The sequence below is a fragment of the Chrysemys picta genome, chromosome 4 (assembly GCF_011386835.1).
Source record: "Chrysemys picta bellii isolate R12L10 chromosome 4, ASM1138683v2, whole genome shotgun sequence".
Lineage (NCBI taxonomy): Eukaryota > Metazoa > Chordata > Testudines > Emydidae > Chrysemys > Chrysemys picta.
The window spans coordinates 24,501,201-24,518,467 of NC_088794.1; the positions used below are offsets into that span (position 1 = coordinate 24,501,201).

The window sequence follows — 17,267 nt, forward strand, 5'->3', positions numbered from 1 at the left end:
CACCGGAGCACCAAGCCACCGAGTACATAAACCGCAAGGGGTACTTTTCAATGGTGCTGCAAGCACTTGTGGATCACAAGGGACGTTTCACCAACATCAACGCGGGCTGGGCGGGAAGGGTTCATGACGCTCGCGTCTTCAGGAACACTACTCTGTTTAAAGGGCTGCAGCAAGGGACTTACTTTCCGGACCAGAAAATAACCGTTGGGGATGTTGAAATGCCAATAGTTATTCTCGGGGACCCAGCCTACCCCTTAATGCCATGGCTCATGAAGCCGTACACAGGCAGCCTGGACAGGAGTCAGGAGCTGTTTAACTACAGGCTAAGCAAGTGCAGAATGGTGGTAGAATGTGCATTTGGCCGTTTAAAAGGTCGCTGGCGATCATTATTGACTCGCTCTGACCTCAGCCAAAGAAATCTCCCCATTGTTATTTCTGCTTGCTGTGTGCTCCACAATCTCTGTGAAAGTAAGGGGGAGACCTTTATGGCGGGGTGGGAGGCTGAGGCAAATCGCCTGGCTGCTGATTACGCGCAGCCAGACACCAGGGTGATTAGAAGAGCACACCAGGAAGCGCTGTGCATCAGAGAAGCTTTAAAAACCAGTTTCATGACTGGCCAGGCTACAGTGTGAAATATCTGTTTGTTTCTCCTTCATGAAAACCCGCCCCCTTTATTGACTGATTTTCTGTAAGGAACCCACCCTCCCCCTTCCCCCAGCTTTCTTTCAAACCAAATAAAGTCACTATCATTTAAAAATCAATTATTCTTTATTAATAGATTAGAAAAAGAGGGAGGGAACCCGGGTGGTATTTGGGAGGAGGATTGCTGGGAAGGAAAAAGCCACTAAGAAAAGGTTAAAAAAATGACAGCCTTTTGCTTGGGCTGTCTACTGGGGTGGAATGGGAAGGTGTACGGAGCCTCCCCCCCTGCGTTCTTACACGTCTGGGTGAGGAGGATACGGAACATGGGGAGGGGGGAGGGTGGAACAGGGGCTGAAGCGGCAGTCTGTTTTCCAGCAGCCGTTCCTGAAGCTCCACCAGACGCCGGAGCATGTCTGTTTGCTCACGCAGCAGCCCCAGCGTTGCATCCTGCCTCCTCTGATCTTCCTGCCGCCACCTCTCATCTCGAGCGTCTCTCCTCTCCTCACGTTGGTCCCTCCTGTCCTCACGTTGGTCCCTCCTGTCCTCACGTTGGTCCCTCATGTCCTCACGTTGGTCCCTCCTGTCCTCACGTTCACTGGCTTCTTTCCTATACTTTGAAACTGTTTCCTTCCACTCATTCAGATGAGCTCTGTCACTGCGGCTGGATTCCATAATTTCAGAAAACATCTCGTCTCGCGTTCTCTTCTTACGACGCCTTATCTGTGATAACCTTCGGGATGGAGGAGGGAGGCTTGAGGAATTTGCAGCTGCTGTAGGGAGGGGAAAAAAGAGAGAATTGTTTAAAAAGCTACATTTTGCAGAACAATGCTTATACTCTTTCACGGTGACCAACACTATTCACATTACATAGCACATGTGATTTCTGTGCAAGGTCGCATTTTGCCTCTTAATGCTGAGTGCCTGTGGCTTTGCTGCTAGAGATCACAGGTCTGGGCAACAGAATTCGGCTTGCGTGCGGCCATGGTAAGCCATTGTCTTACAGCTTCTGCGCCCTCCTTTCCCACATACCAAGCATAGCCTGTAGAGTGCTGCGGTTTTTCTGTTAACATTCAGCAGCAGCAGAAAACAAACTAACCACCCCCCCTCTCGCCATGAATTCTCTGGGATGATCGCTGTACCCCTCCCCCCCACCGCGTGGCTGGTATCAGGGAAGATCCCTGCAGGCACCAAACTAACCACCCCACCCCCCCCGCCGCCGTCCCCCTCCCGCCATGAATTCTCTGGGATGATCACGGTACCCCTCCCCCCACCGCGTGGCTGGTAACAGGGAAGATCCCTGCTAGCCAAACGCAAAAAACTCAGGGCCAATTTCCCATCTGCGCTTGGCTAACTGCAGGGAAGGATTTATTTTCCGCCACAGGCAAACAGCCCAGTAGGAACGGCCACCTCTGTCCCCTTAATTAAGTTCCCGTATTTCAACCAGGTTACCAGGAGTGATATCACTCTCCTGAGGATTACACAACAAGATAAAGAACGGATGTTGCTTGAATGCCAGCAAACACCGGGACCATACGCTGCCAGGCTTTGTCAGGCAATGATACCAGATTACTTGCTGCAAGCATGGCGTGGTCAAGTGTCCTACCATGGAGGACGGAATAAGGATGCACTGCCCAGAAACCTTGTGGCAAGGCTTTTGGAGTACCTCCAGGAGAGCTTCATGGAGATGTCCCTGGAGGATTTCCGCTCCATCCCCAGACACGTTAACAGACTTTTCCAGTAGCTGAACTGACCGCAAATGCATCCCAAGTCCTCAGGGCAAAGTAATCATTAAAAACCGTTTGCTTTTAAAACAAGTTTTATATTTTAAAAGGTAAACTCACCTGAGGTCCCTTCCATGGGGTCAGAGTCTTGGGTACTGGCTTGGGAGGGTACTTCAGTCAGGGTGAGAAAAAGATCCTCGCTGTTGGGGAGAACGGAGTGCTGTGTGCTCTCTGCAAGCTCATCCTCCTTCTCCTCCTCCTCCTCCTCTCCCCCATCGGCAGAATCCTCAGGCGTCGCTGATGAGACTATCCATGATCACAGGTGGGGTAGTGGTGGCAGCCCCCCCTAGAATTGCATGCAGCTCGGCGTAGAAGCGGCATGTCCGCGGCTCTGACCCGGAGCGACCGTTTGCCTCCTTTGTTTTTTGATAGGCTTGTCTGAGCTCCTTGACTTTCACGCAGCACTGATCAGAGTCCCTATTGCGGCCTCTCTCCATCATGCCCTTGGAGATTTTTTCAAAAGTTTTTGCATTTCGTCTTTTAGAACGAAGTTCTGCAAGCACTGAATCCTCTCCCCATACAGCGATCAGATCCAGTACCTCCCTCACGGTCCATGCTGGTGCTCTTTTTCGATTATCAGCCTGCATGGTTACCTGTGCTGATGAGCTATCTGTGGTCACCTGTGCTCTCCACGCTGGGCAAACAGGAAATGAAATTCAAATGTTCGCGGGGCTTTTCCTGTCTACCTGGCCAGTGCATCCGAGTTTAGATCGCTGTCCAGAGCGGTCACAATGATGCACTGTGGGATAGCTCCCGGAGGCCAATACCATCGAATTGCGGCCACACTATCCCTAATTCGAAATGTTGAAATCGATTTTGGCGCTACTCCGCTCGTCGGGGTGGAGTACAGAAATCGATTTAAAGGGCCCTTTACATCGAAATAAATAGCGTCGTTGTGTGGACGGTTGCAGGGTAAATTCGAATTAAAGCTGATAAATCCGAATTAAAGTCGTAGTGTAGACCAGGAGTGTCGCTTGTTGCCTAAAAGTCGGGAGGTTTTAGAAACCTGCGTGCTTATTTTGTCTAACTCCTGTTCTTCTGAGGGTGATTTTTCCCCTTCTTGTTTTCTGCCAGTCTCTCTATTGCTAACGCACGCGTTCCCCAAGAGCCCTCAGCCCCACTTGCCAGTAGCGACTGTGCAGTATCTTTGTATCTGTGTCAGAACGGATGCTTTCCACCAAGGACATCCAAGCATTTTGCAGATATTCATTCATCCTCCTTCCGCCCCTGTGAGCTGGGTGCGTAGTCTAATCCCATTGGACAGATGGGGAAACTGAGATGCAGCGATTCACCCAAGGATGCAGAGCTGGGAATAAAGCCCAGGTGTCTTGATTCCCTCCTGGCCTCTGACTGTATTGTATCATCCTGTCCCATCACAGGTAGCCGTACTCATCAAAGGCCCCAGTCCTTCTCCCGTTAAAATCAATAGCAAAACTCCCCTGGACTTTAATATCCATCTAGCTGAGGCACTTAGATGGCAGCTCTCATAACTATACTATACTATCAGAGTATCTCACAATCTGTGCCACATTGAGCCAGCCAATACCCCGCCTGAGAAGCCAGCGCTGTTCTCCCTAGCGTTCTGATGGGGAACCGAGGCACCGAGAGACAAGGGATATCACACAGGGCGTTGGAGCACAGACTTGAACTCGGGTCTCCTGATTGCAGGGCTAGTGCCCTAACCACCGGGCAGTCCTTTCTTTTCTTGGGCAGCTGGTTCCTTCGCCTCTAACCGCACCCCCCTTGCTTGTGTCGCCGGATCCAGTCGGTCTGTGTAATGGAATGTTTTGTGTCTCCCCGCCACAGATATTGACGAGTGCCGGCTGAACAATGGTGGCTGCGACCACATCTGCAGGAACACGGTGGGCAGCTTCGAGTGCAGCTGTAAGAAAGGCTACAAGCTGTTGATCAACGAAAGGACCTGCCAAGGTGAGCGCCGCGCAGGCCTTGTAGCGCAACTGGGTTCTACGTCCCGTGGAGGGGCTCCAGGGCTGATAGCTGGTCCCAGTCCCCTGGGAGCGACGCAGTGTCGAATGGAGTTGTGGAGGGGTGCTGTGCGCCTCCCAGTGAGGAATTAGCCACAGGGGCACTTCTGATGGCTAACGCATACTGTGCTCACAGCGTCACCCCCCGAGCACTCTTGGCTTTTCAGGTACAAAGGACTTTGTCTTAGCATCAAAAATATCCCATGTCTGCAAAGCAGAGGTGGCCAGGGTTGTTCAGCCGCTCAGTATTGTTCTCAGTGGGAGCGTGTGGGGGAGGGGGGATCCCTATTGTTCTCAGTGCATGTATGGGCATGGGGGAGGGGGTTCTCCATTGTTCTCAGTGCGTGTGTGTGCGTGGGGGAGGGGGTTCTCCATTGTTCTCAGTGCATGTGTGGGCATAGGGGACAGGGTTTCCCATTGTTCTCAGTGCGTGTGTGGGCCTGGGGGAGGGGGTTCTCCATTGTTCTCAGTGTGGGTGTGAGTGCGTGGGGGAGGGGGTTCTCCATTGTTCTCAGTGTGGGTGTGAGTGCGTGGGGGAGGGGGTTCTCCATTGTTCTCAGTGTGGGTGTGAGTGCGTGGGGGAGGGGGTTCTCCATTGTTCTCAGTGTGGGTGTGAGCACATCGGGGAGGGGGTTCTCCATTGTTCTCAGTGTGGGTGTGAGTGCGTGGGGGAGGGGGTTCTCCATTGTTCTCAGTGTGGGTGTGAGCACACCGGGGAGGGGGTTCTCCATTGTTCTCAGTGTGGGTGTGAGTGCGTGGGGGAGGGGGTTCTCCATTGTTCTCAGTGTGGGTGTGAGCACATCGGGGAGGGGGTTCTCCATTGTTCTCAGCGTGGGTGTGCATGGCGGGGTTCTCCATTATTCTTAGTGAGAGCAGCCAGAGGCTGGGCACTTTTGAAAATCTGGCCCCAATTGTGGGTTCTGAGTACTTAAAAATCTGGCCCCAGGCCCTCAAAGTTCAGCTCCTAGACTTCTCCCAGGCCTGAGGCCATGAGAGAGACTCAGGGGCCCAGCAGTGAAAGCAGGTTCCTGATCCAAACCTCTTCACACTTCAGAGGTGTTTGGATTTTGGGCTCTAGTCTGGGCTCGTCTCTTGAGTCTGCGAAACTGGGCTGAAATTCCAGGCGTGGCTCTGTCCACAGTCAGCGGGTTACTCGGATCGTCAAGCCACCAAGGGGATGGCTGCAGGAATCGTTGGGTGAGGTTCTTTGGCTGGTGCTACGTGGGAAGTCAGACGAGGTGATCGTAATGATCTCTTCTGGCCTATGAATCAACTAACAACCTCACCGGGCGTGCCAGATAACATCTCAGAGACCACAGCTTACAACCAACACACGAAAGCTGCGGGCGTTCAGTGTTATCACACCTTGGCATGTCTTTCTGCGGAATGTGTGTATCTATGTAACAGCTAGATGCATGGCCGCACGCACACGCATGCTAAACTCCGGGGATCTGACGACATCGGGCACGGGATGCCCTCTGAACCTAAGCGAATGCGTGCAGCCTCATTTGCGCGTTAACACACTCAGACACGTCACTGTTTTTACAGACCACAGCAGTTGTTTATTGCACAAGACTTTTGCAGGGGATCCAGGGGATGGGTTGACATCTCATTGGCTACGACACACACATGTGCACATTCACACACGCCAGCCATTTTCTTTTTCCGAGATCTGTTCTCTTCAGAGGCAGCCAGGACTCTCAAGAACCTTAATGGGAATAAACAGCCTGGCCCATCCCCTCCAGCCCTCTTCCCTGGGAATTGCCCTTCGCCAAGTGGCCCAGCTGGTTGGAATGAACAGGGGTGGGGTTATGGCATGCACTGTCTGGGATTGTGCTGTGGTTTGTAATCAACCACATTTGTTTTCACCGTGGACCATAGAGGTAAGGCAGGGACTGGCTGGGTGGGCACGGAGGGGTCAAACCCTCAGTCCCTAACAGAACTCTTCTATCCTACCACTGCTTTCAGCTTCCTCCATGCTCATGCAACTTGATCTGCCTGGAGCAGAGAAGGGAGGCAGTGTGTTGACTACTGGTTAGAGCAGGGGACGGAGAGCCAGGACTCCTGGGTTCTCTGTTTCCAGCTCTGCCATGGGCTCACCTCTCTCTGACTCAGTAGACCCATCTGTAAAATGGAATAACCTTTACCTCTCTCCCTGGGTGGGAGAGAGTCATGCTTTGTGATCTTCTTATGAAAGGCCCCATGGGCATGCAAAGTATTATCCGTCTCAGGCCACCCAACTCATCTCACTTGTGAACGAGACCAGCCTTGAGCTGAAGTATGCAGGGGGGCCAGTATATGCGCCTCCCCTCCCCACCAATGCCAAGGTTCCCAGGCCTTCCCTGAATCAGCACTTGGGCCCTTCATCGCTGAGTGAGTGTCTGAAGCCGTGAGTCGCTGGGGTGTGACAGAGTACAGGTGTTACCTGCTGAATGCACGGGGCCAGGCCCTGGGGAGTTGGCGGTGGGGGATTGGTGTGCCTTTGGCTGGCACCTCTTTCATCTCCACCCAGGTTCTGCATTCTTGGAAGTTTGATCTGATCGTGGCAATTAAATTAACAAAGCCAATGAAATAAAAATAAACCTGGCCGGCCAGGTTCGCCCCCGCAGACTGTGCCGCCCTCCCACAGTGAAGCCCCCCGCAGGGCAGAGTGGGTGACGCTGGCACTTTCCTTGGAGGGGGCTCTGCCAGGGGATCGCAGCTTTGGTTTCCATTTGGGGCAGAGGAGGGGGAGGGTGAGCCGGATCAGAACATGTCCCTGGATCCATGGCATTGGGGAGCTTGCAGCTGTTTCCCCCCCACCCCATGGGGGACTTTCCATTCCAGGCTGGCACCTTGGGATTTAACCCTTTGGCTGTGGCTACACTCAAAACTTCAAAGCACTGCCGCGGGAGCGCTCCTGCAGCAGCGCTTTGAAGTGCGAGTGTGGTCGTGGTGCCAGCACTGGGAGAGAGCTCTCCCAGCGCTGCAGGTACTCCACCTCCCGGAGGGGATTAGCTTACAGCGCTGGGAGCACGGCTCCCACGGCTGGGGCACTGTTTACACTGGCGCTTTACAGCGCTGTAACTTGCTGCGCTCAGGGGGGTGTTTTTTCACACCCCTGAGCGAGAAAGTTGCAGCGCTGTAAAGCGCCAGTGTAGCCAAGCCCTTTGTCTTGCAAAGCATCTCTGCAGCAGGGTAAAGGCTGGGCTTGGGGGGGCGGAGAGGCATAATCCACCCACTGTGGAGCTCTGTCGCCCTCTAGTGCTGGCTGGGCCGCAGGTGGAGTTTGATGACCCTGGTACATCCTTTGCTAACACATACAGGTCTTTTAGCTCCAGCCATAGAGGCTCCTGGTGAGAGGTCCCAGGTTCATTGCGAATAACCCGCCCAGGGGCACAGCGTTGCATAGGCCTAGGGAGGCTCAGCGTGGCAGTGGGACTGGGAAGGGGGTGTGTTCTGGGGTGCCCCCACCCCCCTGTCCTATGCAGGGTAAAGGAGCAGATGTTGGTATAGACTCCGTTCCCGGCTGGCTGCTTCTCTGCAGGGCTTTGGACTTGGACAACCCCTCTGGCACAGTGGGAGAGAGCTGTGAACGGCAGGAGTATTCAGTTCAGTCTTTCTGGGTGACGCTGGAGGTGGGTGGGGAAGGAATCGAACCCTTGAGAAGCCAGCCAAGCCCCGGGGCTCGAGACCCCTGTGGAGCCCACCCCCTGGCTGGGCCGGGCCTCGCCTCACGCTCTCTGCCTTTCCCTCTTCCTCCCAGATATTGACGAGTGCTCCTTCGACAGGACCTGTGACCACGTGTGTGTCAACACCCCGGGGAGCTTCCAGTGCCTGTGTCACAAGGGCTACACGCTGTACGGGCTCACCCACTGTGGAGGTATGAGAGCTACTGTCCCGTTTGCCAGCTTCCTGGCAGTGGGATCTCTCTGGCAGGGGAATCGTCTCCCCATGGAAGGGCTGGGAGTCCCATCACTTGGGCTACCTAGGACTAGACTGGACCAGGCCCTGGAGAAGGATTGTATGGAACAGTCTTGCCTTGTTTCCTGGGGTGAGGAGAGGGGCTGGGCTATATGGAGCCCAGTAGGGTTTTTCCAGCTTTAACATGTACGATTCAGTATACTGCATGGCTAGGCTGTGGAACTCATTGCCACAAGTTATCATTGAGGCCAAGAACTGAGGATTCAGAGAAGGATATAGATAAGGGTTAAAACGAACAAGTGGTCTAAAGCTTCCTGCGTCAGCGAGAAGCCAGTCTCGGACTACTGGGAGACAGGAAGAAACTATCCCAGGCAGGTTTTCCTGGAACTGCTCACATCAGTGTTTCTTGCACTTTCTCTGGAGCATCTGATACTTACTGCTGTCAGAGACGAGATCCTGTACTAGAGGGATTGACACAGTCTGGCCATCTCTGTGCTCCTACCAGGGATACATTTCCTGCTACCCAGCAGGAGACAGGAACCATGTGCGTGTGTTGGGGGGTTATGCGGCTAGCATACAGGTGTTCAGAAAGGGCTGGATGAGCCATGAAAGGGACTGCCGCCCAGGTGTCCCTTGAGGAGGAGTGGATGGCAGAGAGATCTTTGGGACACAGGCACTGGGATCACGGTTGTGGGGAAGTCCCATACTGCGCTCCTCTCCGGAGCAGTTGAATCCTTAGTATCCCAATCCGCTCTGGGACTTTGATTGCTTCTTTCCTGACTATTCCAATGGCTTAACCTCTTCGGATAGGAAAACAGGGCCCCCGCTGCCACATTTGCCTCCCCCTGTAAGCAGCGAGGTGGATGCCAAGGGGGGAGGGGATTTCTCTCTTTCTGACGATTCCTAAATAATTGGAAATGGAGCTCCATAAGCCGAGTGGGTGCAGGGAGCCAGACAGTTGTGTCTGCAACTTCAAACAAAGCGACCGGAGCGATTTGCGACTTGTCCGCTCAGGGGGGGAGAGAAAAAATCCCCAGAGTTCTTGGCACAAAGTTGGTGAGGGGGACGACTTCAAAAAGGTTTTGAGTTGAGTTTCCCGAATCAGATAACTCCCGAGCGCAAGGGAAGGGGAAGCCTATGCCTGAGGGAATAGCAGGGAAGATGAAAAGCGCAAAGAGGTTTGTTCAAGCATGTTACGGCAGCAGTGTGGTTTGCAGCGGTAGTTTTCAGTGCGAGTTACGTATATCGAGATACCCTGGATTACCTAGATTAAGGCTGGTGCACCGACACAAAGAAGCCCTCACGCACACAACGAATGCACCCTCCTGCACAACATCCCCACCATCCTGTGCACACACAACAGACGCTTGCACAGACCAGTGCGAATGCCTCTACCTGGAAACCCGTTTGATTCTGTGATGGCCTGTGGTAGCAGGGGACTGCACTCGATGACTCAGGAAGTCCCTTCCCGACCTGTGTAAACACAATCCAGACTGAGAATGCACCTCCCACGTCCAGCAAACGCAAGTGCCCGTGATGGGGCATATTCTCGGACGATGTAAAGTGCTGCAGCTCCAATGGAGTCAATGTAAATGCAGTTCATAGAATCATAGACTATCAGGGTTGGAAGGGACCTCAGGAGGTATCTAGTCCAACCCCCTGCTCAAAGCAGGACCAATTCCCAACTAAATCATCCCACGTCCAGCAAACGCAAGTGCCCGTGATGGGGCATATTCTCGGACGATGTAAAGTGCTGCAGCTCCAATGGAGTCAATGTAAATGCAGTTCATAGAATCATAGACTATCAGGGTTGGAAGGGACCTCAGGAGGTATCTAGTCCAACCCCCTGCTCAAAGCAGGACCAATTCCCAACTAAATCATCCCAGCCAGGGCTTTGTCAAGCCTGACCTTAAAAACCTCTAAGGAAGGAGATTCCACCACCTCCCTAGGTAACGCATTCCAGTGCTTCACCACCCTCCTAGTGAAATAGTTTTTCCTAATATCCAACCTAAACCTTCCCCACTGCAACTTGAGACCATTACTCCTTGTTCTGTCATCTGCCACCACTGAGAACAGTCTAGATCCATCCTCTCTGGAACCCCCTTTCAGGTAGCTGAAAGCAGCTGTCAAATTCCCCCTCATTCTTCTCTTCTGCAGACCAAATAATCCCAGTTCAGTTCAGTTAGATGTCATTGGCATGGCAGGCTGGACTAGTGTTGTCAAACTCACATACCTAAATGTTCAGTGAACCCTGTACCCAGGAGCCCCCCTGTTAGACACCTGGTCCCTGCCTGCCCCAGATAAAATCCTGGCCCTGCTGAAGTCAATGGGAGTTTTGCTATTCACTTCAATGAAGGCAGGATTTCACCCACTGAATGCAGCTCTGCTCCATCTTTCTTGCCAGGCTGCCTCTGTTTATACAGCCAGTGAGTCCTTGTTGTGATTTCATGCCCACTTGCATGCAGACACAAACACACAAGCGGGTCAACACAGACAGGCAGCCACACTTGTCCATGAGTGCTCGCTCACAGCATGTGCTAAACGCGCCGGACAGGGAAGTGCTGTCCCTCCCATTGGGAGCAGAAGAGTTCCTTGAGGGAGGAGGTTTATAAAACCTCTCGTAAAGCCAGAGGCCGTCTTAAACCGCCTGCTGGCTGTGGTTTGCAGAGAGAGTGAGGCAGGATGTCGGGAAGGGCTCTTGGTTTGTGTCACACCGCTTAGGAGTACACCCGTTACTGGGCTCAGTGTGGTGGTCATGGGGTGAATTTCTCTGTCCAGGTATATAGGAGGGTCAGATAGGGTCGCCAGCCCTCCGGGATTGTCCTGGAGTTTCCAGAATTAAAGATGAATCTTCAACTAAAGATTATGTCATGTGATGAAATCTCCAGGAATTCATCCAAACAAAGTTGGCAACCCTAGGGTCAGACTAGGTGAGTTAATGGTCCCTTCTGGCCTGAAGCTTGATGAATCAATGAATGTGGGGTGGCTGAAATAGGTGACAAACTAGGAATCCAGGATGCAAATTGAGCGTTGAGAGCAAAGCCGCTAAATGGAATCTAGTTTTTAAGTCCTGTCTTTCTACGTCTGGCTGGTCCCCCGTCCTAGCAGAGTGATTGGTTTTCCCACCGACGGAGAGATTTCACATCGAAAACAAAAAGAAGATTCTGTCGAGCACTTCAGCTGCCCCTGCGAGGCAATCTAGACAGAGGGTCTAGTCCCTATGAGCCTAATGTTTGTCACCACCTGGCTGGGCTACTTTATTTCCCTGTGTCTGGGAGTAAAGGTGGAGCCACACAGAAATTCCAGCTGGTGGAGAAAGCAGCCACTCGTTAGTGAGAAAAACCACCAAGAACACAGCCTGGGACAAGGGTGGTGCTGGTGATTCTGAGTCAGTCCTGAATTCAGCACTCCAGCAAAGTTGGTGCAAAGGCTGCTGTCACGGAGGAGCTGCCATGACTTGGGATAAGAAATAAAACCAAGGCCCCGATCCTTTGGCTCATGACAGACCCCTCCACCGATAGCACTTGTGTCAGGAGTCGGCGCATTAGCCCCCGCATCCTGACCAAATTCAGTTGAGAAATTCCTTCCCACCTTCCTGGGGGTCGGTCAGATACAGTATTTGTCTTCACTTCTTGAGATGCAGCGTTGCTGTGCATTGTAACACAGCTGTCGCTTTCCACCCCAGAGACGGATGCATTTCAGTGGTGGGTGACGTGAGCCCTAATAAGATCGGCCCATTTGGGTGATCGAAAGAGCTGTGAAGAAGGGAAGGCAGAGCAGCTCCCCTGCCATCCACTGCGGAGCTTGTGAAGCAATTGACATGGTGGGATTGGGTCAAAACCAGGTTCACATTGGCAGTGCCTTCGGCCAGGACAGTAATCCTCTCACTGACCTTGACCCCAAGATAGTGGGGTGGGAGCAGGGAGAGTCCCTTATCCCCATCTCCGGTCTGCCTCTCTCATCTAGCTGTTCAGTCTTAGCTTGCTCCATAGCACCCATCATCATGGGCTATTCACCCCTGAGGTTGCTCCTGGTCACTCACCATCCTCTCAGCTCACCTTGGATCTCTGCCCAGCCCTGCACTCCCCTTCCCCTTCGCTTTCCCTCTTGCCCAGCTGGGAGGAACTGGGTCTGGCTCTGCTCATAGACCTCCAAGACCATAGTTGGAGTCCCAGCGAGGTGGGGGGATTGCTCAGCTCTGTATGGAGACCCATTGCTCTAGTTGCTTTCCCCAGCCAGTGGGCGCTCTGTTGGCTTGTGGGAGGAGTGATCAGAGGATGGCTCCTGATGAATGGAAATAGCCGCTGAAATTGCTGGTTGCAGGGAGCTCTTGGGGTGGGGATGAGGATGATTATGGGGCTGTGCTCGTGCCCGGCCTGGCTGTCAGCAAGGGGACAAAGATGAGAAGAAGCTTCAGGGAGCTGAGGAGACTTAGGGTCATGAGGAGTTTGAGCAGGGAACTTCTCCTACATCCTACCAGAGAAGCCGCTGGCAGTTTTTTTCCTCTGACCCTGGCTCCAGGGGGAGGCTCTGAGAAGAGGTTTCGGGCTAGTGGTTAAAGCAGTTGCCTGGGTGCCAGGACACCTGGGTTCTCTCCCTGGCTCTGCCCTGACTTATCATGAGACTTTGGAAAAAGTCCCTTTGCCCCTCTGTAGAGTGGGGTTGGGAGACATAATGGGTTCCTGCTCACACGGGGCTTTGAGACCCTCACAGGCAGTGCTGCTGGATACGTGCCGGGTCTTGTCCTGTTTGTTACCCTGGGGCAGCTTCATTTTCTGCCGTCCTCCAAGCTTTTCTCCAGAGTGTCCCTCCCCAGGGTACTGATTAATGGTCATCGTGCCCTGGGAGTCGGGGCTAGCTGCTGTCCGGAAGTGTGTGCCCTTACTTTCTCCCTACGGAGAGTGCCTGGGGCAGTGCTGTCCTGAGTCACAGCTGATATGCAGCAGGGTGCTGTGAAGAGGGGACTCACGTCCCTGCACATGTTGGACTAAATTCTCCTCTTGTTTCACGTGGCCTTCCCCACTGGCACTAATCGGAGCTGTGGGAGCCGGCCCGAGGCATCTCAGGTTGGACACCCAGAATTACAGGCTGCTTTGAAAATGGGGCCTTAAGTGATTTGGTCAGGACTGTGCAGTGAGTCAGTGGCAGAGCCAGGATTAGAACCCAGGAGTCCTGGCTGCCAACCTCTGCCCCACCAGCTGTAACTGCTGGAACACTCCAAGAGCTAGAAATAGAATCCAGGAGCCCTGCCCCCGCTCAGCCTGCCGTAACCTCTAACAGAGCTTGCTTTATGCAGCATGGCAATTCCAGTTCTCAGTAATCGTCTCGCTTTGCTCCCTGCAGACATCGATGAATGCAGCATCAACCGAGGAGGCTGTAAATTCGGCTGCGTAAACACCCCTGGCAGCTACGAGTGTACCTGTCCGGCCAGCTGCAAACTGCACTGGAACAAAAAGGACTGCATAGGTGGGTAGAGAAAACCCATGCTGCCATCTAGTGGGTGAGCTTAGGTCAGCCGGCAAAGCCTGAACAGAGATCTGCATTTTTCTATTCGGTCCTTGCCAGGACGTGGTGGATAGATTTGATCCAGGTGGATTTTGCTGTGAAGGTGCTTTGTATAGGGAGACGGTGCAGCAGAAAGGGTGCTGCTTATGGGTTGGATTTGGCCACTGGGTGCATGTTGACCACGCACCCCGGCATATAGCGTCCTCTCTTGGTCCAAGTATCGTGCCGGGTTCAGGCTCCATGCCCCAGTCTGCCTTTCGCCCCTCTGCTGAGACTGCTAGCACAGGGGGCCAGATCATGCTGCCTGTGGAGCTGGTTTTCATGCGGTGGTCTCCTGATCTAAATGCCCCCTTCCTCCCCCAAACCCGTCTCTCTTGGGCTGCTGGACTCGAAGAGAGAGTTTGGGAAGCGGTAGAGGAAATTCTGGCACCTCACCTAGAAAAGTGCGCATCAGAAAGTGTAGTCCTTCACCTGCCAAACTTCCCCTGGCTATTTCTGACCTGAGTCAAATTCTGTTTGTTCTTTACATAGTGCTCTTCTCCCCAAGGGATCCCAAAGCACTTTGCTGATAGATATACCTATAAAAATCTCTTTACCTGCCCCGGACATGCAGTGACCTCTGGAGAGGGACACAGCAGCTGTTTTTTAACAGCCCGCAGCAACACTGTGGTGCCCAGTTGAGTCCCTTCCATTACCAGCCAAGAGAAGGGACGGGATAGACTGAGCAAAGCCTCCTCCGAATGAAGGAGTGAGTGAAACCCCAGCAAGTGCCTCTCACTCCTCAAGATGATCTGCTGACTCATGGCCCCAGGTTGAGCGTGTGAGTGTAAAGCTGTGCGGGAGAACCCAGAACACCACACGCACCCTTGTCTTGCCAGGATGGCCCTCGGCAGAAGCAGGTGGCTGAGGGAGGAGGATGGATGCTGTGGCAGGAGTGGAGTTGGGAGCAAGGTTAGAGTCCCACTGTTGTATTAATTTGGATAGAATAAATGGGCTTTGAGCTGCCTCTTTCTGGTCACAGGCTTCCAGCAGTGTTGCAAAATAGGCAGTCTTGGCCAGCTAAGCCAGACTCTTCTTAGCCAGAAGGAAAAAGGAGAGAGAGAGAGAGCTAGGTCTACACTATCCGCCTGAATCGGCGGGTAGAAATCGATCTCTCGGGGATCGAATTATCGCGTCTTGTCGGGACGCGACAATCGATCCCCGAATCGACGCTCTTACTCCACCAGTGGAGGTGGGAGTAAGCGCCGTCGACGGGGAGCCGCGGAGGTCGATTTTGCCGCCGTCCTCACAGCGGGGTAAGTCGGCTGCGATACGTCGAATTCAGCTACGCTATTTGCGTAGCTGAATTTGCGTATCTTAAATCGACATCCCCCCCTAGTGAAGACCTGCCCAGAGAGAGAGGAAACTGAAGAAAGACAGTGGGGAAGGAGAAGAACACACCCGGGGGGGAGAGAAAAAGTCTCACATCCCAGGTGGTGGTCAGGATTTAGCCAGTGGAGGTGGTGATGTCATGTGACTCCCTCTCTCTCTGGCCTGGTGTAGTCAGGACAGCTCTCAGGATCAGAATGATGAAGGCCCAGGGACCCAGGAGATGGTGGGGGTGGCAGCCATGATGGTGAAGCTCACTCCAGTTGCCAATTTGTCTCCCAAAGTCTCTTTCTGTAAGGATCCCAGAAGGAGTGATGGGCTGAGTAGCCCATCCCCTTACTGTTTTGCCCACCAATTAGGCCTAATTTCCGACCCACCAATTTTGATTCCTTGATGTTTCAGTCTCACGGTGCTCGGTTTACCAGGGACGATCATAACACCGTCCTTGAGCGATATCAGGAGGTCTTTTTGTTTCTACTAATTCAGTCTCTCAGTTTCCCCGTTGCAACTTTCTCAATCACTATTGATGCCGATAGATTATCGTGAATGAAGTTTCACTCACTTTTTTTCAGTTGCGCCCACAATTACGCTAAATTTGTAGGCCCAATTATAACTCCCCACCCCCAGTGCCCAGAGCAGCGCCTGCTTGGCTGGTCGGCCCCGAGTTGCCCCTTGCTTGTTGTCACCACTCAGTGCTTGTTGTCCTTCAGAGCTGGTGAAATGCCTGACGGGCCCCATCTCTCACCGGGCCATGCTCACCTGCAACAAGAACGGCAAGAAGGACAGTTGCTCCCTCACCTGCATCTCCAAGGCCCGCTTCCTGCCAGGTACCAACCCGTGGCCGCCACATCTCCCCTGAAACCTACCCGGGGCACTGGCCTTCTCCAACGCCTTCCGTCCCAAAGGGCTTTACAAATATGGATCTCTCCCTGCCCGTTACTTAGGTGGATGCTTAACGGTGCCCCCCAGAACACCATATGTAGTTGAAAGCACAGAGGGGGCTTAGGGAAGCAGGATGTCTCTGCACAGGCTAGATTTAGGCCTGGATAATGCTGAAGTCACCACACTGTAGGGTGCACCCCCCTCAGGGGGTGAAGAGGACCTTTCAGGGGACCATGGCTGGGGCCTGGGCCAGCCCCCACCGGGGCCAGGGAGAGAGCACCACACAGCTCTGCTCCTGGCCCCGCGCCTGGGGCTCCACTCCTGGTCCCACACCCAGGGCCCCACTCCTGGCCCCACACCCAGGGCCCTGGCTGCCAGCATCAGCCCCCGGCTGGGCCTCCGCTCCACTCCTGGCCCCACCCCCAGCTGTGGCCCCAGTCTTGGCCCCCTTACCCGTGTCCTCAGCCCTCCCCACAGAGCCACAGGTCTGTTCCCAGCTGGGTGGGAAGGGGGCGTGGACAGAGATAAGGGCGGGGCAACCCTGAAAAGTTTGGGGACCACTGAGATAATGACTAGATCTGCCCTTGGGATCATCTTCATACATCAGAGCCACAGCTGGGACACTTAGCAGTCCCCTTTCTCCTTCTAACGGGGCCCCCATCCATTATACCCCCTGTTTCCTCTCGGACCCCTAGCTCTGGACGCTGTCCCCATTGCCCCTACCTGCCTCTCCCTTTGCGGGACTGGACTCCCTTCACCGGAGCTGGCCTGGCGGGGATACCGTGGGGTGGGAGTGGGGAGGAGGCTGTACACAGGATCTCAGGCTTTGCAGCTGAACGGCTGAGCAGGGCCCTGGCTTTGCCTGAACTGACCCTCAGGTTGTGCTAGCAATGAACCAGTCTCTAGAGCGTCAAAGGTTGGGGTCAGATCAACACACGTGAGCTGCTTAGGGCCTGATTTCCGAGGGTGCTGAGCCCCCACTGACCTCCCTGGGCGATGCAGCGGAGCTGCACTTCGGAAGCCAGCCGGGAGTGAGCCCCAGGCTCTGTCTGAATCCCTCCTTTCTCCCTCTTCGCAGAGTCCGACAGCAGCTACACGGTGAGCTGTGGGACGCCCATCCTGCGCCAGGGGGCCCAGCAGAGGCCTGGCAACAGCAGCCATCACTGCGTGGGTAAGGTCGCTCTCCTGCGCCGGTCTAAGC

General features: G+C 53.9%; 1 protein-coding gene across 6 annotated transcripts in view; it reads left to right on the forward strand.

The window, feature by feature from the left end:
- Positions 1–17,267, forward strand: part of SCUBE3 (signal peptide, CUB domain and EGF like domain containing 3) — a 137,486-nt gene that overhangs the window by 109,944 nt on the left and 10,275 nt on the right. For all 6 annotated transcript variants that reach the window (XM_065591723.1, XM_065591718.1, XM_065591722.1 and 3 more), the window contains 5 exons: positions 4,230–4,352; positions 8,154–8,270; positions 13,655–13,777; positions 15,895–16,011; positions 17,145–17,237. In XM_065591723.1, coding sequence (XP_065447795.1) covers positions 4,230–4,352; positions 8,154–8,270; positions 13,655–13,777; positions 15,895–16,011; positions 17,145–17,237 — 573 coding nt within the window. The remainder of the gene's footprint in view (positions 1–4,229; positions 4,353–8,153; positions 8,271–13,654; positions 13,778–15,894; positions 16,012–17,144; positions 17,238–17,267) is intronic.